The 24,871-nt window shown below is 62.1% G+C and overlaps 1 protein-coding gene across 2 annotated transcripts in view; it reads left to right on the plus strand.

The window, feature by feature from the left end:
• The window catches only part of LRRC4B (leucine rich repeat containing 4B), a 39,509-nt gene that overhangs the window by 4,772 nt on the left and 9,866 nt on the right, over window positions 1-24,871 (plus strand). Inside the window, exons 1-2 of one of the 2 annotated variants that reach the window (XM_036296220.1) lie at window positions 14,032-14,246; window positions 16,432-16,764. In XM_036296220.1, the coding sequence (XP_036152113.1) occupies window positions 16,468-16,764 (297 nt within the window). In that variant the 5' untranslated portion in view covers window positions 14,032-14,246; window positions 16,432-16,467. Of the gene's footprint in view, window positions 1-14,031; window positions 14,247-16,431; window positions 16,765-24,871 lie in introns of those variants that run through there. The other variant, XM_036296221.1, reaches the window with a different exon arrangement.

Below are 24,871 nucleotides of genomic sequence, written 5' to 3' on the forward strand. Positions count from 1 at the left end.
ACCCTGCCCTCACCCGCCCCCTCACCTGCCCTGTCATCCCCTCACCCGCTCTGTCATCCCCTCACCTGCCCTGTCATCCCCTCACCTGCCCTGTCATCCCCTCACCCCCCCTGTCATCCCCTCACCTGCCCTGTCATCCCCTCACCCGCCCTGTCATCCCCTCACCCCCCCTGTCATCCCCTCACCCCCCTGTCATCCCCTCACCTGCCCTGTCATCCCCTCACCCGCCCTGTCATCCCCTCACCCGCCCTGTCATCCCCTCACCTGCCCTGTCATCCCCTCACCTGCCCTTTCATCCCCTCACCTGCCCTGTCATCCCCTCACCTGCCCTGTCATCCCCTCACCCGCCCTGTCATCCCCTCACCTGCCCTGTCATCCCCTCACCTGCTCTGTCATCCCCTCATCTGCCCTGTCATCCCCTCACCCGCCCTGTCATCCCCCTCACCTGCCCTGTCATCCCCTCACCTGCCCTGTCATCCCCTCACCTGCCCTGTCATCCCCCTCACCTGCCCTGTCATCCCCTCACCCTCCCTGTCATCCCCTCACCTGCCCTGTCATCCCCTCACCTGCCCTGTCATCCCCTCACCCGCCCTGTCATCCCCTCATTTGCTCTGTCATCCCCTCACCTGCCCTGTCATCCCCTCACCTCCCTCCCCTGTCATCCCCTCACCTGCCCTGTCATCCCCTCACCTGCCCTGCCAGCCCCTCACCTGCCCTGTCATCCCCTCACCTGCCAGTCCACAGGCCAAGTCTCTCTCCTCTCCAGAGCAGGCTTTGGCCCTGTCACTCTCCACACTCCTTCCCTGGGTTCCCTTCCAGACTCTGAGCCCCTTGGCCCGGGGTCTCCGCCCACCCTCTTCCTCCACCGTCTCCAGGCAGCTGGCCTACCTCCTGGCCGCCCGGGGCTGGGCCTGCCTGGGGACCAGGCCCTGCAGTGTTCTAGGGTCCGGATGCACGAAGCCGCCACGCGCAGACCGTCCTCAGCTGGGTGTCCGCTGGGCCGGCCACAGCCCCATACTTTCTTTTTTGTTGATTTTATTGATTTTAGAGAGAAGGAGAGAGAAACATGGATTTGCTGTTCCACTCACTGATGCGTCATTGGCTGATTCTTGTCTGTGCTCTACTGAGGACAGAACCCACGACCTTGGCAAATCAGGATGAAACTCTAACCCACGGAGGCACCGGGCAGGGCGAGACCCCACACTGCTGCCCCGTGGGAGTGTGAGATGGCGGGACCGCACGCCTCAGGCAGGGAAACCTCCCCCTGCCTGAGGCAGGGGGAGGTTTCCCTGAGTGTGTGTGTTGGGGGGGCAGGTTGGAGGTTTATCTGTTGCAGGTCTCAGAGGAGGGGGTGGGCGTGGCACTTACATCAAACCACAGTGCCAGGCTGGGACCCAGTCCTCTGGACAGGGCCTTCCAGAGCTCTCACACAGGTCAGGGAGCAGATGGTAGTGCTCAGGTCCAACCTGGGTCCTCACCATCACCCTGGGTCCTCACCATCACCCTGTGTCCTCACCATCACCTCGGTCCTCACCATCACCCTGTGTCCTCACCATCACCTGGGTCCTCACCATCACGCTGGGTCCTCACCATCACCCTGGGTCCTCACCATCACCCTGGGTCCTCACCATAACCCTGGGTCCTCACCATCACCCTACCCTGTGTCCTCACCATCACCTCGGTCCTAACCATCACCCTGTGTCCTCACCATCACCTCGGTCCTCACCATCACCCTGTGTCCTCACCATCACCCTGTGTCCTCACGATCACCCTGGGTCCTCACCATCACCCTGTGTCCTCACCATCACTCTGGGTCCTCACCATCACCCTGTGTCCTCACCATCACCCTGGGTCCTCACCATCACCCTGTGTCCTCACCATCACCTCGGTCCTCACCATCACCCTGGGTCCTCACCATCACCCTGGATCCTCACCATCACCCTGGGTCCTCACCATCACCCTGGGTCCTCACCATCACCCTGTGTCCTCACCATCACCCTGGGTCCTCACCATCACCCTGGGTCCTCACCATCACCCTGTGTCCTCACCATCACTCTGGGTCCTCACCATCACCCTGTGTCCTCACCATCACCCTGGGTCCTCACCATCACGCTGGGTCCTCACCATCACCCTGTGTCCTCACCATCACCCTGGGTCCTCCATCACCCTGGGTCCTTACCATCACCCTGGGTCCTCACCATCACCCTGGGTCCTCACCATCACCCTGGGTCCTCACCATCACGCTGGGTCCTCACCATCACCCCGTGTCCTACAAATCACCCTGGGTCCTCACCATCACCCTGTGTCCTCGCCATCACCCTGGGTCCTCACCATCACCCTGTGTCCTCACCATCACCCTCGGTCCTCACCGTCACCCTCGGTCCTAACCGTCACCCTCGGTCCTCCTCCATCACCCTCGGTCCTCCTCCATCACCCTCGGTCCTCCTCCATCACCCTCGGTCCTCCTCCATCACCCTGGGTCCTCACCATCACGCTGGGTCCTCCTCCATCACCCTGGGTCCTCCTCCATCACCCTCAGTCCTCCTCCATCACCCTTGGTCCTCCTCCATCACCCTCGGTCCTCCTCCATCACCCTGGGTCTTCACCATCACGCTGGGTCCTCCTCCATCACCCTGGGTCCTCCTCCATCACCCTCGGTCCTCCTCCATCACCCTCAGTCCTCCTTCATCACCCTCAGTCCTCCTCCATCACCCTGGGTCCTCCTCCATCACCCTCAGTCCTCCTCCATCACCCTGGGTCCTCCTTCATCACCCTCGGTCCTCCTCCATCACCCTGGGTCCTCCTCCATCACCCTGGGTCCTCTTCCATCACCCTCAGTCCTCCATCACCCTGGGTCCTCCTCCATCACCCTCGGTCCTCCTCCATCACCCTCGGTCCTCCTCCATCACCCTGGGTCCTCTTCCATCACCCTGGGTCCTCCATCACCCTGGGTCCTCCTCCATCACCCTGGGTCCTCCTCCATCACCCTCGGTCCTCCTTCATCACCCTCGGTCCTCCTCCATCACCCTGGGTCCTCACCATCACTCTGGGTCCTCACCATCACTCTGGGTCCTCCTCCATCACCCTGGGTCCTCCTCCATCACCCTGGGTCCTCACCATCACTCTGGGTCCTCCTCCATCACCCTGGGTCCTCACCATCACTCTGGGTCCTCCTCCATCACCCTCGTTCCTCCTTCATCACCCTGGGTCCTCACCATCACCCTGGGTCCTCACCATCACCCTGGGTCCTCCTCCATCACCCTGGGTCCTCACCATCACCCTGGGTCCTCCTCCATCACTCTGGGTCCTCACCATCACTCTGGGTCCTCCTCCATCACCCTGGGTCCTCCTCCATCACTCTGGGTCCTCCTCCATCAACCTGGGTCCTCCTCCATCACCCTCGGTCCTCCTCCATCACCCTGAGTCCTCACCATCACCCTGGGTCCTCACCATCACCCTGGGTCCTCCACCATCATCCTGGTCAGTGCAGGGAGCATGTGCTCTTGTCCTCTCTGGCCAGACACCCTCATCCCCAATGGGGAGGGACCCCTCTCCCTTCCCTCCCGGTCCCTGAGAGGGGGGTGGCAGGGAAGTGAGAAGAGTGGCGGGATGCCCCTTGTTGCCTGGAAACCTGTCGCAACTGTTGTCATGGCAGGCGGAGGCGGAGGGGCTGCCTGGGAGGCCTGGGAGATGGGCTGTGGGGCTCTGTCAGGAGGGGTAGGGGTGGAGGTGGGGCAGGATTCTGTCCCAGGGGGTGGCTGGGTCCCCAAGAGGGCTGCTGGGAGAGAAAGATGGGTCCCGGAGGGGGAACTGAGGAGCCTGTGTATGACTCAGGGCCGAGCGCAGGCCACCCTCTTCCTGTCTGGGCTGCGTCCCCCAGGTCCCCGGAGAGCAGACCCCAGGCACCAGCTCAGGGACTGGCCCTCCTCGGGCCTGAAGCCCTAAACGCAGGCCAGATAGTGATGGTGAGCCCACATCCACGGGGCGCCCGCACCCCCACCCCCGGATCCAGGCCCTGTGGGGTTCCTCCGTTCACCCCTCCCTGCCAGGGAGGGTGACATCTGGGGAAACTGAGGCCCCCCGCCCACGATCACACGGCGAGAACCCGGGCCCGGGCCTTCCCCAGCGGCGACCCCTGCCTTCCAGGGGGGAAACCGAGGCCCCGAGGGGGAAGCAGGCCGGGCGCCAGGCCCTCCCAGCGGGAAGTGGGAATTGCTGGTAGTTACAGGGACTCCGCTGCGGATAACCGAGGGCTTGTGGGGGACCCGACTTTCAAAGAGACGCTGGAGTTGCCGTAACTCGGAGGCCCCAGCCTCTCCATCTTGGTGCTCTTACTCCTCCAGAGGGGCGGGGCGCCCCACCCGACTCCCACAGGGGCCTTCCAGCACCCAGGGGTGGGGGAGGGCAGTCCAGGTCCAGCTGGGGGGAGGGGCAAAGACCTTTCAGGCGACTCTAAGAGCCCCACCCCCAACCTGTGATGAATGAGTGGTTTCCATCAGCCAGAAACGCCGGATTGACACATGGGGGGGGGGGGGGGGTCAGAGTCACAGAATGAGGGAAAGATTTGTTCTTCCAACCCAGTGAGAAAAAGTAATCACTTGTTTTAAAGAGATTTAAAAAAAAATTTTTTTTAATAATTTACTGACTTTGAGAGAAAGAGAGAAATGTGGATTTGTTGCTCCACTTCTTGGAGCATTCACGGGTTGAGTCTTGTATGTGTCCTGACCGGGGGATCGAACCTGCAACCTTGGCAAATCGGGGCTACACTCTAACTAAGTGAGCTACCCGGCCGGGGCCCAAAGCGGGCACTTTTAACACTGCTGCCAGTCAGTGCCAGCACTGCGCATGTCCCACCACCACGCGAGGTGGGCAGGAGCCGGGGGGGGCAGGAGCGAGAGAGTCAGAGTTCAACCCCAGGGTTCCCTGACCCCAGTCTCTGGCCCCCTCTCCCTCCCTCTTGGAGGCCGGTGCGCGGCTCAGCACAGCTAGAGTCATTTCTCTGAGAGCGGACTGTGTGCCGGGCACTGCGCTCAGCCCCGCACAGGGATCGGACCACGGAAGCCCCACCGCCCTGGGAGGGAGGTTAGCTATGGCCCCATTGTATAGATGCGCAAACTGAGGCCTGAGAGGTGATGCCCCTGTCCAAGGCCATGGGGCTAGTTGTTGAGGATCTGACTGGTCAGGCGCACCCCTGGGGCGGGGGGGGGCACCCTTATTCATCCTGAAGACCTGCCTCTCCTTGCTCCTCAGAGGGTGCTCAGGCCAGCATCCCTGAGATGCAGAGTCTCACCCCACCAGGACCCACCAACCCAGCACCTGCACTTGGACAAGGTTCCCAGGTGATCTGAGCTCACAGTGATGTCTGAGAAACGTTCCAGTTCAAGAAGTTTCCAACTTTTTATTACTTTTAGTAGTACACACACACACACACACATTGATTTCAGAGAGGAAGGGAGAGGGAGAGAGAGAGAGAAACATCAATGATGAGAGAGAATCTTTGATCGGCTGCCTTCTGCACGCCCCCTATTGGGGATCAAGCCCGCAACCCGGGCATGTGCCCTGACCGGGAATCGAACTGTGACCTCCTGGTTCATAGGTTGATGCTCAACCACTGAGCCACACAGGCTGGGCAGTAGCACCCCCCTTTTTATTTTTTTAAATAATTATTGTTGAAAGTACAGCGGGGCCTTGACTTACGAGTGTCCCGACTAATGAGTTTTTTGAGATACCAGCTGTCTCTCCGCTGATTTTTTGCATTGAGTTGTTAGAGTAATTTGAGTTAACGAGCTCCTTAACGAGATCGGTCTCGGAACGAACTAAACTCGTAAGTCAAGGCCCCACTGTATTACATAGATTCCCCCTTTACCCCCTATTGACCTCCTCCAACCCGCCCCGTCCCCCCCCCAACCCCGCCCTCACCGCAGGTCCTCACTACCCCATTGTCTGTGTCCATAGGCCATGCATATATGTATATAAGCTCCTTGGTTGATTACCTCCCAACCAGCCACCCTCCCCCGCCTTCCCTCTGAGATCCCGCACTCTGTTCCATGCTTCCGTGTCTCTGGATCCACTCTGTTCATCAGTTTATTTTGTTACGTAGATTCCACCTATGAGTGCGATCATGTGATACCGTCTTTCTCTGACTGACTTATTTCACTTCGCATAACGCCCTCCAGGCCCCTCCATGCGGTCTCAAAGGGTAAGCGCCCCTTCTTTTTTACTGCTGCACAGTATTCCATGGTATCCATGTACCACAGCTTTTGTATCCACTCATCTACTGATGGGCACTTGTGCTGTTTCCAGATCTTGGCGATTGTACATTGTGCTGCTATGAACATAGGGGTGCATACATTCTTTCTGATCGGAGTAGCACCCCGTTTCTAAAAATAAAGTAGTTGTGCCCTAGCTGGTTTGGCTCAGTGGATAGAGCTTCGGTTTGCAGACTGAAGGGTCCCGGGTTCGATTCCGGTGGAGGGCACATGCCCGGGTTGCGGGCTCCATCCCCAGTAGGGGGTGTGCCGGAGGCAGCCGATCAATGATTCTCTCTCATCGTTGATGTTTCTCTCTCTCTCTCACCTTCTCCCTCCTCTCTGAAATCAATAAAAAACATATTTTCATAAAATAAAATAAAGATGAAGTCATTGTGCACCTCCTGAGACAGAACACATGGCAGCATCGCCTCCTAGGGGACAGCGGGGCAAGAAGGAGCAGGAAGGAGGCCAGAGTCAGGCTCTCCACCTGCAAACGCAGCCTCGCGCGCCCCTGCAGGAGCCTTGGCAATGACCTTGGCAATGGCTTCTGTTTTGAAAATCACCAACATCAGGCCAGGCCCTACCTGGCTCCCGGGTAGATTCCGTTCAGGGAGGTGGGGTTAGGCCGCCCCCACCCACCCCACCCCCCCAGTCCCGCAGAGTGGAGGGAGTCCGGAGGGTCTGGGTGTCCCTGGGGCCAGCTGTGACCTCTCCTTGCCCCAGTCTGTCCTTCTGAAAGGGGGGGGGGGGCAGCGGCTCCCTCGGCACCTCCCCCGACACAGGCAGGTCCCCCTCAGTGAAGCTGGCGTCTCTGGCTTTGATCTCCTGGCTGCTCGGAGCCCCGTGAGGTGCCTGCGGGGCAGCCGGGCGGGCGAGCGGTGCGGACGCAGACGCAGGCGCAGGCTGCTCCGAGCAGGACTGGCTTCGGCTGGGCCGCCGGGAGCGGTGGTGGGAACCGCACCGCCACCGTCACGTGTGGCCATTGCCATCCAGATTCATTTCAGTGAAATTAACAGCTCAGTCCCTCCGCCGCGCTCTCCGCGGGCGGGCGGGCGGGGCCCGATGCAGGCGCGCGCGCTGGCGGCCGTGGCTGGACGCGGAGGTGCAGGGCGCACGGCCAGCCATCGAGGCCGAGCGCGGCGGACAGCGCCGCCTCCAGACCCCGAGACGGCGGCGCACGGACGGCCCCGCGGCGCTCAGGGCCTCCCAGCCCGTCCCAGCCCCGGGCCACGGGGCGTCTGTGACTAATTCCCGTTGCGGGTGAGGAAACGGAGGGACAGTTCCGAGCCCCGGTTATCCCCGGATCCTGCTTCACCAAGGAGGAACCGGGAGCCCAGGGACGGCGGCGACCTGGCGGCCCGGTTCCGGTCCCCTCGGCCGCCCCTCCCCATCCTCCCCCCCCCCCCCACGTCTCCTAGCTCGGCCTTTGCAACTCCTGCTTTCGCTGTGTCTTTTCACCCATTCCCCCCTCTCCATCCTCATCCTCATCCTCCCCCCGACCCCTGGCCCAGCTCCTCCGCAGCCTCCAGCCCACGCAGAGGGGTCTTTGCAACCCAGAGCTGCCCTGCCCGCCCCGTCAGCCCCACACCCAGCCTCTCCAGCCCGCAGGCCTGGGCGCAAAGGGGTCCCCTCCCTCCCGCGCGTCCACATCACCTCCCCCAGGCCAGGGCAGTGCCCATCCCATGGCCCAGGTCCCCCCTGTGCCCACCCTCCGCTTACCCTTTGAACATTGCCCGCGTGGACCACTAACTCCCTCCGGACAAAACACAAAACAAAATATCCCCAGGTCTTGCTGGCCCCGGGGCATCGGCGCTGGCGGCGCCCTTTTCACGCGGCGAGTATTGGCTGGAGTGTGTGTGTATGTGTGTGTGTGTGTGTGTGTGTGTGTGTGTGTGTGTGTGGAGGAGGGGGGAGGGGTCCCTCGGCACTGAGGACCCAGCCCCAGCCCCGAACAGGCCACGCCAGGCTCTGCGCCTGGGGTGCTCACCTTCTAGTGGGGAGACAGACAACACACACAGAACCAGGCTGCAAAGAGGAGGAAGTGTGAGAGGCCGGCGGGCGGGCAAAGGAACCCTCTCCAAGGTGGTGATGTGACAGGGACTGGGCCCGGGACAGGAGAGCCTGGCAAAGGCAAGAAAGAGCGCTCAGGGCAGAGGGGACAGCGGGAGCAAAGGCCTGGGGTGCCCGTGTGTGTGTGTGTGTGTGTGTGTGTGTGTGTGTGTGTGTCCTCAGGAGGCCTGTGGCCGGAGCAGGGCCAGGAGCCACTCAGTACTCATATTTGTTAACTGAACATAAAAAGACCAAATGAATGACCAGTCAGCGCCTCCTGGGGGCAAGCCACCCCTCCCCGCCCCACCCCTGCCGCTGGGAAGCCGGCAATGCTGCCGCCTGAGCTGAGAGCCCTGCGTCCCTGCGTCCCCAGCAGCGGCTAGGAGGGGCCTGGGCCGCCCTTTCCCAGGATCTCCGAGCTCAAATGTTAACGCCCTGTCCATTCTCAGGGGTTTGGCTTTCCGTTTATTTTATTTATTGTGGTTTTTTTTATTATTATTGATTTCAGAGAGGAAGGGAGAGGGCGAGAGAGAGAGAAACATCAATGATGAGAATCACTGACCGGCTGCCTCCTGCACGCCCCACACTGGGGATCGAGCCCACAACCTGGGCATGTGCCCTTGGCCGGAATCGAACCCGGGACCCTTCAGTCCGCAGGCTGACGCTCTACCCACTGCGCCACACCAGCCGGGGCTATTTCTTTATTGTTGATAGTATTACAGATGTCTCCCATTTTCTCCCTTTTGCCCCCCTCCACCCAATGCCCCTACCCCCACCCCAGGCCTTCCCCAGGCTACTGTCTGTGTCCGGAGGTTATGCATATACGTTCTTTGGTTAACATCCTCCTGTCTCCCTCCAACCCCCACTGTGAGATTTGGAATGAAGCACACCTAGGTTTTGGTGGGTTTTTTAAAAAATAATTTTTATGGAGGCTCTTTTTTTTTAGACAGAGAGGAAGGGAGAGGGAGAGAGAAACATCGATGTGAGAGTGGACTATCGATTGGCTGCCTCCCGCCTCTCCCCATGGGGCGGGGATGGAGCCCACAACCTGGTCCCTGACCTGGAATTGAACTGGCCACCCTTTGGTGCACAGGACGACGCCCAACCAACTGAGCCACCCCGGCCAGGGCGGTTGGCTTTTATTTTAAAAGTATTTAGGACACGGGCTGGCGCTGAGGGACACACACGTGAAGCGGTTCCGTCCATCCCCCAGCCTGCGCTGCCCATCCCCTCCCCCTCCCACCTGGCAGCCCCGGCCCTGCCCACAGGACAGGCAGCCGGAGAGAGAAGTGCTCTGCGCTTCCTGTCTTTGATGTCTCACCACCCTGGCGGCTCCAGGCTCCGCTTCTGCCCCCGTCCCTCACCCCTCACGGTCGGGAAGTTCTTCTTTAGATCTCACCTCCATCCTACTTGCTGTGAAGTCAGTCCGTTCCCTAGCTTTTCTCTCACCTTCTGAACTTCCCCCAGAAGAAATGAGTTTGCCCGATGAGACTGTTCCCTGCCTCCCTCTTCGCCTCGCCCCGCCTCCCCTGCATCCCCGAGTTTCCCAGCTGCCATCTGCCTGGATGCTGTCAGGCACGGAGCCTGCTGAGCTCTCAGAGCTCGGGCTGGGAGGACCGCAGGCCTCACCCCGCACCCCACACCTCTGCCTCCCCTGGGTTTCAGCTCACACCCTGCATCTCTCTCTTCCCCTGCCCCCTGACTCTCCGCCGCCCCCCACCTCCCAGCCTCAATCAGCTCCTTCCTGCCTCCCGCACCTCCTCTCTCGGGGCCTACCGCATCTGCCTGGCACAGGTGGGGTGGAGAACAGGTGCTGGCATTGAGGCCTCTCCGGGGGGCGGGGCGTTGGTTAGGGAGGTACTGGGGGACCTGGCCCAGTTCTGGCCTTGGGGTGCATCCCAGCTGTCTCGTGCAGGCTGGGTGACCCTCGGCCCGTGCCTTCCGCCCTCTGGATCTGCTTTTCCATCTGTAAAATGGGCGCAAGCACAGGCCCCTTCTCCTAGGGCCCTGGGGAGAAGCCAGCGGCCCGAGGCATGGGCCGCGCTTGGCATGTTACTAGGCACAGGACAGGTGTTTGGTCGATGTGGCCAGTGCGAGGGTCACAGAAGGGAGGTCACGGAGCTTCGGCCAGCAGGGGTGGGCCCAGGGGTGACATTATCACATCCTGGGGGGAGGGGGCTGTGGGAGGACAGGGGCAGCATTGTTCTACACGCCCCCCAGGGGGCCTCAGTGGCAATCATGATAAGCTTGGGGATCTCTGGGGCCCCTCTGTGTGTTGGCCTTGCCTCTGTGCCTCAGCTTCCCTATCTGTGAAATGGGGCAATAGCCATCTCCTCTCAGAGGGCAGATGGAGGACCACAGAGCGGGGCCTGGTCAGTGCAGGTGAGCGGCAGATGTCACTGTATTGGTGGCGGTGTCACTGGAGGTGTCACACATGTCCCATGACCATGCGGACGAATGCCTGGCTTTGGGGACATGCTGGGAAGAGGAGGGTGAGCCAGCCCTCCTGTTGTGGGTGTTGGAGGGTGTAGCTCCCTCCAGCGGGGTCTGAGGTGCAGCTCCCTCAGGGCGTGGCATGGACGGGGTGCACTGGGCACCTGCAGTTTGGACCTTGGGTATAGTGTCCGAGACTGAGCCAGCGGGTGGCACCATGGCCTGGCCACGGGGTTGAGCTGGAGGCAGCGGTGTCTGTGGCATTTGGCCGGGCTGCCTCCACCAGGCAGGCCTCCGGGGATGGGAAGGACCTCAGATCGGGGACGTGAGGCATGAGCCTGTGGTGTGCAGCTCTGAGTGCGTCCCGGGCTTGGTGTGCAGAGCGGGGGCTGTGGGGCGGGCGTGCCTCCGTGCGACTGCGTGAGGGATGCGGGGTAGCGGGAGAAAGATGGGCTCGCGGCGATGACACCACATTCCTGATGTTTACTGAGCAGGCTCCGGTGCAGGCGTTTTGAACCCACCACGCACGGAAGAGACACAGCCCCTGCCCTGGGGGATTGCACACTCCCGTGTGTGGGCTTACAAGAGGGTGATGGTGAGAAAAGGTTATAGAGAAATAAAGCAGAGAGGGGCAGATCGGGGGGACTGTGTGGTGGGAGGTGGTCAGGATGGCCTCAAGGGAAAGGGGTCATCTCAGCGGAGACCTGAGAGGAGTCAAGGACAGCTGGGGACATGAGGCCCAGGCAGAGGGAAGAGCATGTGCAAAGGCCCTGGGGCAGGTGCGTGCACAGCTTGCTCTGGAAACAGGAAGAGGCGGGTGGGAGCTGAAGCAGCCTGGCTGGGAGAGGGGCCTGGGAGAGGCTGCTGAGACAGGAGGGACCCTCTGGTTGCAGCTGGTGTGGGAACAGACTGGGAGGGAGGCGAGGGTAGAGGTGGGGAGACCAGCGAGGAGGCTCCTCTGATCCCTGGGGGGATGACGGCGGGCCAGGGCCATGGTGGGTCCGCATGTCTCCCAAAGGTGGAGGCACTTCCTTAGCAGGTAGCTAGTCAGGCCCTTAACGGCCCTGTGAGATCGATACTCTTCTCCTCGTTTCACAGCATTTTCCTGCAGCTCAGAAAAGTGAAGTCACTGGCGAGGCCACACAGTGCGTGACGCAGCCCCAGCGTTCAAACCCAGGCCTTGGCGCTGGCCGGTGTTGCTCCTCTTGCTACTTGTCTGTTATGGTCTGTGTCTGTCCTGGGTCTTGAGTGTGGAGGTGGCATTTGTCAGCACCTATACCAGTGTCTGCACATACCAGGGACTCGGAAAATATTGGATGGATGGGTGGATGGATGGATGGATGGACGGACGGACGGACGGATGGATGGATGGATGGAAGGGTGAGTGGATGGATGGATGGATGGATGGATGGATGGATGGATGGGTGGATGGATGGATGGATGGATGGATGGATGGATGGATGGATGGATGGATGGAAGGGTGAGTGGATGGATGGATGGATGGATGGATGGATGGATGGAAGGGTGAGTGGATGGATGGATGGATGAGTGGATGGATGGATGGATGGGTGGATGGATGGATGGATGGGTGGATGGATGGATGGATGGATGGGTGGATGGATGGATGGATGGATGGATGGAAGGGTGAGTGGATGGATGGATGGATGGATGGATGGATGGATGGATGGATGGGTGGATGGATGGATGGATGGATGGATGGATGGATGGATGGATGGATGGATGGAAGGGTGAGTGGATGGATGGATGGATGGATGGATGGATGGAAGGGTGAGTGGATGGATGGATGAGTGGATGGATGGATGGATGGGTGGATGGATGGATGGATGGGTGGATGGATGGATGGATGGATGGGTGGATGGATGGATGGATGGATGGATGGATGGATGGAAGGGTGAGTGGATGGATGGATGGATGAGTGGATGGATGGATGGATGGATGGATGGAAGGGTGAGTGGATGGATGGATGGATGAATGATGGATGGATGGTGGATGGATGGATGGATGGATGGGTGGATGGATGGATGGATGGATGGATGGATGGATGGATGGATGGAAGGGTGAGTGGATGGATGGATGGATGAGTGGATGGATGGATGGATGGATGGATGGATGGATGATGGATGGGTGGATGGATGATGGATGGAAGGATGAAGGGGCGGAAGGATAGATGGATGGATGGATGATGGATGGGTGGATGGATGATGGATGGAAGGATGAAGGGGCGGAAGGATGGATGGATGGATGGATGGATGATGGATGGAAGGATGGAGGATGGAGGATGGATGGATGGACAAATAGACGGATGGAGGATGGAGGGAGGATGGATGGATGGGCAGATGGATGGAGGATGGAGGGAAGATGGAGGGCTGGGTGAGTCAAATGGACAAATGCAGCTCCCTGCCCATTTTGCAGAAATGAATCAGGAGGCGGCATCGGGTGGTGGCTGAGGTCCGGAGAGCTGCACGGGCTTCTCTGGGGCTCGAGCGGGCTGGCCTCGGCTGCAGGTCGGGCGTCTACGATGTGGCCCAGTTCCCGGTACATGGGGCGGATGGCGGGGGCTCGGGGAGCCCCTGGGGTCCCGGAAGGAGCCTGCAGGAGCCTGTGGAAGGCTGCCTGCCCTGGGCTGGGCTGGGAGGGTGGGGTCGGCCTGCTTATGCAGCCAGGAGGCTGTGTGTGCCATGAGGCAGGCTTGGCACGGCCCAGACCCCCTCCCGGCAGCCCAGCCATCAGCACCCTCCCCCCGCGTCCGACCTTCCCGCCGTCCAGACCCAATGGGTTAATTAGATAACGGGGCCTTTGATTAGCGGGGGAGGGGGGCCTGGGGCACAGGGAGGGGGCGAGGAGGAGGGAGCAGAGGCGCCCTCCCCGCCCAGGCGGAGAAAGGCGGCGGGAGGGGGAGGCGGGAGCTCAGCCGGGCTCTGCACTGCCGTGTGACTGGAAATCGTAATCTCAGAGAAAGAGCCAGGCAGAGCCCGCCCCGAGACCCGGACGGACGGACGGACAGAGTCTGACTGAGACGGGCTTCTGGACAATGAGAGGGTGACGGGGACCGCTCAGATGGAGGAAGGAGAGGGGGGGGCCCGAGGTCCCGGGGGCAGCAGGACAGTGAGGGGCAGCCCGGCAGGGGTGGTGGCCTGAGGAGGGGCCGGCCGGAGGCAGAGGGGCTGGGGGAGGAGCGGGGTGGGGTCCCTGCCAGAGGAGGGAGGCCGTCGGTGGGGGAGTGGAGGTGGAGGTGAGGGTGGGGGCAGGGACCAGGGGAGGCCCGCAGGGGGGGGGGAGGAGGCCACGGCCTAGACAGCCGCCCCCTGGGGTGGGAAGGGCGACAGGCAAGGAGGGGGGGGGGCGCGGGGAGACCAGGAAGCCCCTGCGTCCCCCCCCAGCACGACCTGGACGAAACCCCAGAGAACGGGCTGGCAGAGCCCGGCGGCTGGCGGCATGTGGAGGGGGGGCCTGGGGTGCAGGGAGCGGCCCCGCGGAAGCCGAGCCACCAGGGTGAGTGTCCGCCTGCTCTGTGCTGTGGGAGGGGGACCAGGACGAGGGGGCCGGGGCTGGGGGAGGGGGGCTGCAGAGGCAGAGGCGGCGATGGGGGATGCGGCTGGCGGCGGCGAGATGGGGGCCGCGGGCGGGCGAGGAGGCGCCCGGGGAGGCAGGCCTGGACCCGGCTGCTGCGGCTCCCTCACCCCAGGCATCCTGGCCGCTGGTCCCCCAGCCTCCGGCCCGGCTCAGAGGGTGTGGGCTGGGTCGGCGCCGGTCTTAGGGGGTGGAACCGGAGCCCTGGGCTCGGACAAGGACAGGCACCGGCCTCCCCTTCCCCCTGGGGGGGCGAGGACCCCGGCACCTCCCGCAGAAAAATGAGTTCGGGCACAGACACAATCAAACCTCTCTCTGCCCCTCTGTTTGTCTCTCTCTGTCTCGGTCCCTCTGTCTCTCCATCCCTGTCTCTCTGTCCATCTCTCCGCCCCTCTGTCTTTGTCCCTCTGGCCATCTCTCTGTCCCTCTGTCTGTCTCTGTCCCTCTGTCTTTGTCCCTCTGTCTGTCCCTCTGTCCATCTCTCTGTCTCTCCGTCTTTCTGTCCCTCTGTCTGTCTCTCTGTCCCTCTTTGTCCCTCTGTCTCTTCGTCCCTGTCCCTCTGTCCATCTCTCTGTCCCTCTGTCCATCTCTCTGTCCCTCTGTCCATCTCTCTGTCCCTCTGTCTGTCCCTCTGTCCGTCCCTCTGTCCGTCCCACTGTCCCTCTGTCTGTCTCTGCCCCCGTCTCCCTCTCGCTCTCACACACACCCTGGCACAGACAAACGCCCAGGCCTCCTCATCCGAGTTGAAACGGTGTAGGGAACTGCGGACGGAGAGAGCGGGTGTGCGCGCATGTGCGTGGGGGCCTGTGTCCTGGGCCTGAGGCCGCGTGCGAGGGCGTGCCCGGCGCTGCTGGGGGTGTGAGTGTGCGGTGGCCGGCGGGGGGACCTCAGGTCGCCTGGGGGAGCAGGGCTTGCGGGCGGGGGAGCATCTGTGTGTCCCCCAGCGCGCTAGGGGCTGGGAGCCGAGGGGGGACCCGGGCCACAGCCCCCCGCCCTCCCCGACGGCCCCAGGAGGCTCCGGCGGGAAGGCCGTACGGTGTCTGCGAGGAAAGGGCTCACTCAGAATCCCCGGCAGTTTTATCACTGTTGTCCCTGCTGTTGTTACTGTCAGCTTGTCTTCCTTTCCTTCTCTTGTCTATGGAAATGGGGGTGCCCCCCCCAGAACTCAGGCACAGGGTCCCGGGCCCAGCACCGGCCGCTCCGGGCAGCCTGGGCCCCTTCCCCAGCATCACCTCCAGCCTCCTCCCTGCCACCCCCACCCGCCCACTCCCCACCCCAGCCCCCGCCTCACCCATCGCTGCTCCTTGTCTGGTGCCTCTCAGTCCTTCAGGTTCCCCTGTGAGTCTAACTCAAGTCCCTGCAGCTGCTGGGAGCCCCACAGGGCCTGGACCAGCTGAGGGGCTGGGAGCAGCGTGGAGCTGGGTGCCCGGCCACGCGAGGGTGGTGAGGGGGGAGGCCAGGGGAGGGGACAGGACAGGACACTGGAACCTGCTCGCAGGGGGTCGTGCAGGCAGCCAGGGGGCCGGGGTGGGTGGGTGATGGGAGCCCTCCTGCTGGGCTCTTCACCCTTTCTCTGCCACCTTTGTCTCCTCTGTCTCTCTCTCCGTCTCTACCTATTTATCAACCGTTTTGAAATCATGCAAAGAACTAAGGTTTTTTAAAAAAATCTTTTTATGGATTTCAGCGAGGAATGGAGAGGGAGAGAGAGAGAAACATCAATGAGGAGAGAGAATCATTGACCGGCTGCCTCCTGCACGCCCCCTACTGGGGATCGAGCCTGCAACCCAGGCATGTGCCCTGACTGGGAATTGAACTGTGACCTCCTGGTTCATAGGTCGATGCTCAGCCACTGGGCCACGCCAGCCGGGCAAGAACTAAGTTTTGAATCTGGCTGACTTCTCCACTGACTGGCCGAGTGGCCTTGGGCAAGCACTTCCTCTCCCGGGCCTCAGTTTTCACTCTGTGAAATGGGCACGATCTTCCCAACAGGGAGAGGATGGATGAGATGAGGGCAGGGAGGTGAGGACGGGGGCAGCAGCGGCCGTGAGCTGGGTGTCCCGGGGCAGATGGGTCCCTCACTGAGCCTCTCCTCTCTCTCCCCCCACAGCCCCCCGGGCGCCCGCGCGGAGCATGAACAGTGAGGATGGCGCGCGCCTGCGGCTCCACGTGCCCCCCACTGCCGCCCGGTAGGATGTCCTGGCCCCACGGGGCCCTGCTCTTCCTCTGGCTCTTCTCCCCACCCCTGGGGGCCGGCGGGGGTGGCGTGGCCTTGACCTCGGCGGCCGGAGGGGGCTCCCCGCCTGCCACCTCGTGCCCCGCGGCCTGCTCCTGCAGCAACCAGGCCAGCCGGGTGATCTGCACGCGGAGAGACCTGGCCGAGGTCCCGGCCAGCATCCCTGTCAACACACGGTACCTGAACCTGCAGGAGAACGGCATCCAGGTGAGCCCGGCCGCGGGCAGGGGGGGGCGGAGACAGGGGGGGTACGGGGGGGGGGCACAGGAGGGGGCACAGGGGGTGGCCAGTCCCCGCTCCCTGCGTGGGCGAGGGCCTTCAGAGCAACCCCACCGGCTCTTCAGGGCGGCCCCTGGGCACTTGGGAGCTGCTGCCTGTGCCCCATTAGCCTGAGCCAGGCACCAGGGCCTCAGCACCGGCTCCCTGTCTTCGCGCCAGGCTGTTGGGCTCGGGCAGAACCACCCGCGCCTTGCACAGCGGGACAGGCCTGGCCTCAGAGTCGCAGGCCGCGCTGGCCCCGTCTGTGTCACGGGTGTGGAATCGTCCTGGTCATCCTGGCCCCGGCGAGCCCGCACCGAGCCCGCACCGCCGCCTGTGTGGGGCTGGAGTGAGGATGGGAGCTCTGAGCCCGCACCTGGTGCCGTGCACTGGTGCTCAGACAGGGCGGTTGCCACCTAGTTAATTATGACTGTGACTCAGGTGGGCCCTGAGTGAGGCTTTGGGGAGACATGTGCCTGTTGGAAGCTGGGTCCCTCCTCTGCTCTGTCGATGCTTGGGGCCAGGTCATCCGGGTTGTGGGGGCGTCCTGAGCACCGTGGGGGCGTCCTTGGTGCTGTGGGGGCGTCCTGGGCACCGTGGGGGCATCCTTGGTGCTGTGGGGGTGTCCTGGGTGCCGTGGAGGCGTCCTGGGCACCGTGGGGGCGTCCTGGGTGCCGTGGAGGCATCCTGGGTGCCGTGGGGGCGTCCTGGGCGCCGTGGGGACGCCCTGGGAGTCGTGGGGGCGTCCTGGGCGCCGTGGGGGCATCCTGGGCGCCGTGGGGGCGTCCTGGGTGCCGTGGGGGTGTCCTGGGCGCCGTGGGGGCGTCCTGGGTGCCGTGGGGGCGTCCTGGGTGCCGTGGGGGCGTCCTGGGTGCCGTGGGGGCATCCTGGGCACTGTGGGGCATTGAGCAGCGTCCCTGGCCACTAGGCACCAGTAACATCCACCCCCAGTTCCCAGAATGTCTCCAGATGTTGCCACACACTCCGGGGGGCCTCGCCCCTGGCTGAGACCCACTGTTCCAAAGGTGTCGGCTCAAGGTTCCACTCCTAGGATTTCAACCCAAGTTCGTTCGCATTTGGCTGACACACGCCCGCCTGTGTCTGCATAGACCCCACTTCCCAGTGAATTTACGGCCAGCGAGCATTTCCTTTCGAAGGCAGCAGTAGAGGCTGGGTCAGCTTTGAACTCCTCCTACCAATAAGTGCTCCTAGATGCTGTTCAACAAGAAATGAAGTGTCGTCAGTCCCCGGCCCCCTGCAGCCTCTCCCGCCCCAGCCCACATGCCCAGGGGGAAGAGGCCGGGAACTGCCACTCCCCCCACCTGCAGCCCCCCCCCCCCCCCCGCCTCCCTCCCACTGTCCTGGGGACCTGGGACCAGGGCTGTGAGGCAGGCAGCGCCCAGGGGCTGCCTCGGACCAGAAGGCCGTCCCTTCCCAGGTGGCCGTGGGGCCAAGACCAGGAAGCCAGTCGGGGTCCAGGAACATCGGGGCCTGGCCACACGGCCCCACCCTGCTCCTGCGGGACCCACAGTGTCCTCTGCTCCGGGCGCTGACCCAGTCACCTCCCAGTCCCCATCCGTCCCTCCAGCTGCAGCCCCTGAAGGGGGGACACTCTGACTCCACTGTCACCGCACACCTGCCCTGACCGACGGTCAGCAGATGCCGCCTGTCCCGGGTGATGCCGAGACCCGCACAACCCGTCCCCGCCCGCTGCCTTCCGCCCTAGGAGGGGGGCATGCATGCACAGGGGTGGCGCTTAGCGGGCCAGTGAGGCTCAGGCGGGCCATGGCCTTCGAGAAGCCGAGAGGCTGTGGATTTGGTCCACAGGCCCCAGGGCACGGCTGGGAGAGCTCTGAGCCCCCTTGGGCTGCAGCCCAAGGCCATGACAGCGCCCCCCTTCTCTTCGGGGGGCCTCACCGAACCAACAGTCCAGTCCCACAGGCGGCTGCTGAGCGCCAGGTACCAGGCCTGCTCTGGGCAGCGGCACAGACCGGCCCAGGATGAGGGGAGCTCAGGGAGCACCGAGCACCCCAGCTCCTCCCGCCTCCAGTGCCCCGCCCGTCCCCCCAGCGGGCACGTGGCGCTCGGGACACACCCCTCTGAGGACCGCAGGACGGGCGGGCACCACCTCTCCAGCCTCCCCATCACTCTCCAGCGCTGAGGACTTAGTCCCCCTGCCCTGGGTCCCCCCCCCCCCCCCCCGCTCCGGAGCCCCTCCTGGTCCCCACCCTCCTCTCTGGGTCGCAGCCCCTCCCCCAGCCCCCCAGCCCTGCCCTAAACGCACCTGTAAAAGCCTCCTGGTTGTCTTCTGTGTGGGAGGCTGTGTCCTGGGCATTCGGGACACATCGGTGCCCAACTCTGGGCTGCCCCGCCTCCTTGAGTCCACGGCCGGTGGAGACACAGACCGAAGGGTGTGGGGAAGGAGGGGGGGGGGGCACCGCTAGGGAGGCAGGGAGGCCGGGAGGCTGGTGAAGGTGGCACAGCTTGGGAGGAGGTCAGGGAGCCTGCGGGCATCTGGGGAAGGGCGTTCCCAGCAGGGCTTGGGGGGAGGGGGCTGAGAGGGGACAGTGACACAGAGCCCGCTGGGCCTTGGGGTCACAGTGAGGACTTGGGGTCACAGAGGGAGCCGGGGTGGCTGTGGCAGAGGCCAGGTGGGCTCTGAGGGGGGGAGGAGGGGAGGCGCTGGCACAGGCCGCGGACCCGGGAGAGCTGTGGAGGCTCAGACAGGCTGGTGGAGGTGAGGCGGTGACTAGAGGACTGATGCTGGGTCTGTCTTGAACGTGGAAATGGCAGGGTTTCCCTGCAGAGGGGAGCTGGGAGGGAGGGACGCAGAGAGAGGGGATGGCCCGGGGTTTTAAGCCTGAGCTGGCCCCTTTGCTGGGACCTGCTTGCTCACGTGCCTGCCACCCCGCCTCCAGGCCACCGGCCTCCAAACCTCTGGATCCACATCCCTGTCAGAGTTCACATGTGGCCCCGCGGACACACATGAGTTCATGTGTACGTCTCGCTAGTCTCCTGCTCCCCGGCACTGTGGACACGACAAGGCACACACAGCCCGGCCGGCGTGGCTCAGTGGCTGAGCGTCGACCTATGAACCAGGAGGTCACAGCTCGATTCCCGGTCAGGGCACATGCCCGGGTTGCGGGCTCGATCCCCGGTGGGGGGCGTGCAGGAGGCAGCTGATCAATGATTCTCTCTCATCATTGATGTTTCCATCCCTCTCTCCCTCTCCCTTCCTCTCTGAAATCAATAAAATTATTTTTTTTTTTAAAGAAAAAGGAAAGGCACACTGAAATGGGCTTCCTTCTCGGGCCCAAATCCCAACACTTTCATTTCTCATCCCGGGGTTCCTGCACCCCAGTCGGGAGGCCACCGGCTCCTGACACTGCCTGCTCCCCGAGGGTGGAGGGTGTCGGCCCACCAGAGCGGGTGCTGGCCCTGGCCGGTGCGGCTCAGTTGGTTGGAGCGTCGTCCTGTGCACAGTCACAGGTTTGATTCCCTCCCGTCAGGGCACGTACCTGGGCTGCAGGTTCGAATCCCAGTCAGGGCGCGTGCGGGAGGCAACCCATCAATGTTTCCTTCTCCCATCGATGCTTCTCTCTGTCTCTTCCTCTCCCTTCCTCGCTCTAAAGATCAATGAAAACATATCCTCAGGTGAGGATTTTTTCTTTTTCCTTTTAAACATATTTTATTGATTTTTTACAGAGAGGAAGGGAGAGGGATAGAGAGTTAGAAACATCGATGAGAGAGAAACATCGATCAGCCGCCTCCTGCACGCCCCCTACTGGGGATGTGCCCGCAACCAAGGTCCATGCCCTTGACTGGAATCGAACCCGGGACCCTTCAGTCTGCAGGCTGATGCTCCATCCACTGAGCCAAACTGGTCAGGGTGAGGATTTTTCTTTTTAAAGAGCGGTAGATTTGGCCCCCTTAGTAGGCACCTTGCAGGTGGCGGAAGTGGGGCCATCTGGGGAGCAATTAGAGGCGCTTTTAAAAATAACAACTCTTTAACTATACAAATAAAAAAAGTTTAAAAACCACCCCTAGTCCCACCACCTAGATATAAATAACTGCTGCTCAGCTTTTGTTTTAAAAGCCTTGCTGGCTCTTTTCTGTGCCTCTGTGAGTGTATTTTTAAATTATTGATTACAGAGTGAATGCGAATTCATTTAGAAACACTGGGAAATACAGCTGAAACACAGGACAAGCCAAGTGAAACTCCACAGCCTCCAGAGACACTCCCCACGCACGTCCTCGGCTCATGCGCGATAGGCCGGGGTTAGGAAACCCACTTCTTTCTTTTTGAATTAAAAAAAAAAAAAAAAAATGAGCCCTAGCCGGTTTGGCTCAGCAGATAGCGCATCAGCCTGCGAACCAAAGGGTCCCGGGTTCGACTGCAGTCAAGGGCATGTACCTGGTCAGGGCTCGTGCAGGAGGCAACCAAGGGAGGATGTGTCTCTCACATGGATGTTTCTCTCTGTCTTTCCCTCTCTCCTCCACTCTCCCTAAAAATCAATGGGAAAATATCCTCGTGTGAGGATTAACTAAAAAAAAAAAAAAATGAAATCACACCATTGCATGGGGGGCGACGCCAAGTGCACAGGTGGCGGGGGCCGCTCTCTGGGATGACGGTTTACTCTTGGGGAGAGTTGGTGGTTTGAATGCCTTCATGGGAAAGATAATTTTTTTTTTAATCAGCGGCCTTCAGTGAGGCCCCTCCTTCTGTCTGAGGTTGGACTGGGCGAGCCTGGGCCATGGACAGGCCTTCTACCCGGGGACCAGCCTTCCCTCCGCCTCGCAGCCACAGCGCCCGGAAGGAGCAGGTTGGGGCTGGGGCACTGGCTGGGGAAGCATCGGTAGCCGGGCACCCCTCGGTGTCCTGGGGGGGTGGAGGGGGGGCAAGCCCCCACCCCTGGCTCTGCTCCTGCTCCCGGTGAGGTCCTGGCTGCAGGCTCCTTCCTCCTGCACCGCCTGCTCCTCCTCCGCCGGCCCCTCCTCCCCGCAGCCAGCCACCCTCATCTGTTTACTGCGGGTCTCTGCTTGTGTGTGTTCTGGAAAGCGCTTATTGTTGCTTTGTGTGCGTGTATTTTTAATTCATGTAAATGACGCTGCGTTAGAGATGGCTTTCTTTGTCTCACTGTTTTCCCTCGGCCTGGGTTGTGAAGCGCCATCCACGTGGCTGTGTGTGTGTGTGTGTGTGTGTGTGTGTGTGCGCGCCTGCTCCGCGGCTTTAGCTGCAGAATTCCCCTCGGTGGGCGCCCCCCACGCCCTGCCCCCCACCCCAGTCAGGACAGGCACCCAGGAGACTTCCAGCTGCTCCCACCACGAATCCTCCCTGGGGACCCCTTTGGCGCCCGCCTGACAGTGTCTTGGAATGTGCCGCTGGGGACTGGTGGCTCCGGGGACATGCACGCCGCCTAATAGGACGGATCCACGGATCCACCATCCACCGGGGCTTGCAGCCGGCTGCCCTGCGTCCCTCGGGTCCCGTGACGTCATGTGCACAGGGGGAGGGACAGCTCTTGGCAATGGGTGCGCTTCTGTCCTCAGATGCAATCGGCCCATCCCAAGGAGACACGCATGGGTGTTACAGGGCACTGTGGGGGCGTGTCCCGGGAAGGCCGTCCCTTCCCGGGTGGCCGTGGGGCCAGGGCCAGGGTCTGATGACGGGCGTCGGGTAGGCGAGCGGCCGTGCATCTCGCGCGGGAGGTCATGGGTAAGCGGTTCTCTCTGCATCTCACGCGGGAGGTTATGGGTAAGCGGGGCTCTGTGCATCTCGCGCGGGAGGTCATGGGTAAGCGAGTGGCAGTGCATCTCACGCGGGAGGTCATGGGTAAGCGGTTCGCTCTGCATCTCACGCGGGAGGTCATGGGTAAGCGGTTCGCTCTGTATCTCACGCGGGAGGTCATGGGTAAGCGGTTCGCTCTGCATCTCACTCGGGAGGTTATGGGTAAGCGAGCGGCCGTGGATCTCGCGCGGGAGGTCATGGGTAAGCGGTTCGCTCTGCATCTCACGCGGGAGGTCATGGGTACGCGGTTCGCTCTGCATCTCACGCGGGAGGTCATGGGTAAGCGGTTCGCTCTGTATCTCACGCGGGAGGTCATGGGTAAGCGGTTCGCTCTGCATCTCACGCGGGAGGTTATGGGTAAGCGAGCGGCCGTGGATCTCGCACGGGAGGTCATGGGTAAGCGGTTCGCTCTGCATCTCACGCGGGAGGTCATGGGTAAGCGGTTCGCTCTGCATCTCACGCGGGAGGTTATGGGTAAGCGAGCGGCCGTGGATCTCGCGCGGGAGGTTATGGGTAAGCGGGGCTCTGTGCATCTCGCGCGGGAGGTTCGCGGCTACTGGGAACGGGGTTGGAGGAACATTGACTGACAGGAAAGTGCTTCAGATGCAATATCGAGTTTTCTAAGGATGCGAGCGGGATGCCCGACTTGTTTTCCAACTTAATTTAAAGAACAGCAACCGCAGGGACCACCCAGCAACGTTAGCAGCGCTTCCGACTGGACTGCGGGGGACAGTGGGGCTGTGGCAGGTGAAGCCGCTGGGCCTCCGGTTCCTCGCCGACCTGGGGACAGTCACAGCCGCCGCCCCCACCCCCACCCCCGTCACCGGGAACCCGGCGCCTCCTTCCTGGACAGCGAGTGCTCAGCACCGCCATGTGCCAGGCGCGCGCCGTGGCCCTGGGGACCGAGGTCGCCAGCAGATCACAGCTGAGGAGGCGACAGCGAGGCCGCCTGCCCGCGGCCCCTGTCATCCTGCTCCGCTCGGAGAAGCGTCGGCCGCAGGCGCCTGCTCTGAGCGCCCAGCCCCGTCCAGTTGAGTGCCCCGCCCCCACCCCCCCAGGAATGCATGGCCCCCCGACTTCGTGGACACCAGCCTCGGTCCCCGCTGGCCCAGGGCTCAGCTCAGAAGCGCAGCGTCCTGGAGAGCCACGTGGCTTCTGAGCCTCATGACAGCCCCAGGGAGGGAGGTGGGGGTGTCATCCCCACGTTGCACTTGAGGCCCCGAGAGCCAGGAGACCCCTGACCCCCACTAATTATGTCCCCCCCTGAGCGCATCGCCTGCCCTCCCAGCCCCTCCCAGCCCCCCCATGGCTCCAAGTCCTAGTTCCAGGGTCTGGTCCGCTGACTTCAACATCCTGCCCCCCCCTCCCCCCAGTGGCCCTATTCTAATCCCCATTTTACAGACGAGGACACTGAGGCAGGGAGAGTGAGGGTGCTGTAGGGGAGGCCTCCGTTAGCGGGGGGATTGGGACTCAGCCCGGCTGGCTGGCTGCAGAACTTGATTTTTCTCTCTCTTTTTTAACTCGATATGTTTTTTACTGATTTTTAGAGAGAGAGGAAGGGACAGAGAGAGAGGGAAACATGGATGTGAGAGAGAAACGTCGATCGGTTGCCTCCCATATGCACCCCAAGCGGGGATTGGACCCGCAACCTGGGTATGTGCCCTGACCGGGAATCGAACCCGCAACGCTTCAGTGCAAGGACGGCCGTACAACCTACTGAGCCTCCCGGCCAGGGCTGAACCTGATTTCTTTCTCTTTTTAAAAAAAAATATTTATTTATTATTTTGTGGTCGTTGTTAATCCTGCCCCGAGGACATTTTTCCATTGATTTTTAGAGCGGGAGAGAGGGACACATCGATGTGAGAAAATCATATCGATTGGTTGCCTCCTGCACAAGCCCCGACCAGGGCTGGGCTGGGGAGGAGCCTGGAACCAAGGTACGTGCCCTTGACTGGAATCGAACCTGGGACCCTTTGGTCCGAAGGCCGATGCTCTGTCCACTGAGCCACACAGGCTAGGGCTGAACCTGATTTCTTTTTTTCTTTTTCTTGTCGTTTGTTTTGTTTGAACTTGATTTCTTAACGTGCTTCTGATGCTCCCTAATTCGCAGCTCTCTGGGCTCCGCGCCCGGTGACAGAACTGTGACCCAGTCCTGGCTTCGTGGGCACAGCCCTCAGGGCTCTGGCCTCGGCCTTGCCCATTGGGATGCTCCCCCACCTCCTGCCCCGCCTCCTGGCCTCTGTCTCTCTCCCATTCCCCGACCCCCAG

This window comes from Myotis myotis, unplaced genomic scaffold (genome assembly GCF_014108235.1).
Source record: "Myotis myotis isolate mMyoMyo1 unplaced genomic scaffold, mMyoMyo1.p scaffold_m19_p_28, whole genome shotgun sequence".
NCBI classification, from domain to species: Eukaryota; Metazoa; Chordata; class Mammalia; order Chiroptera; family Vespertilionidae; genus Myotis; species Myotis myotis.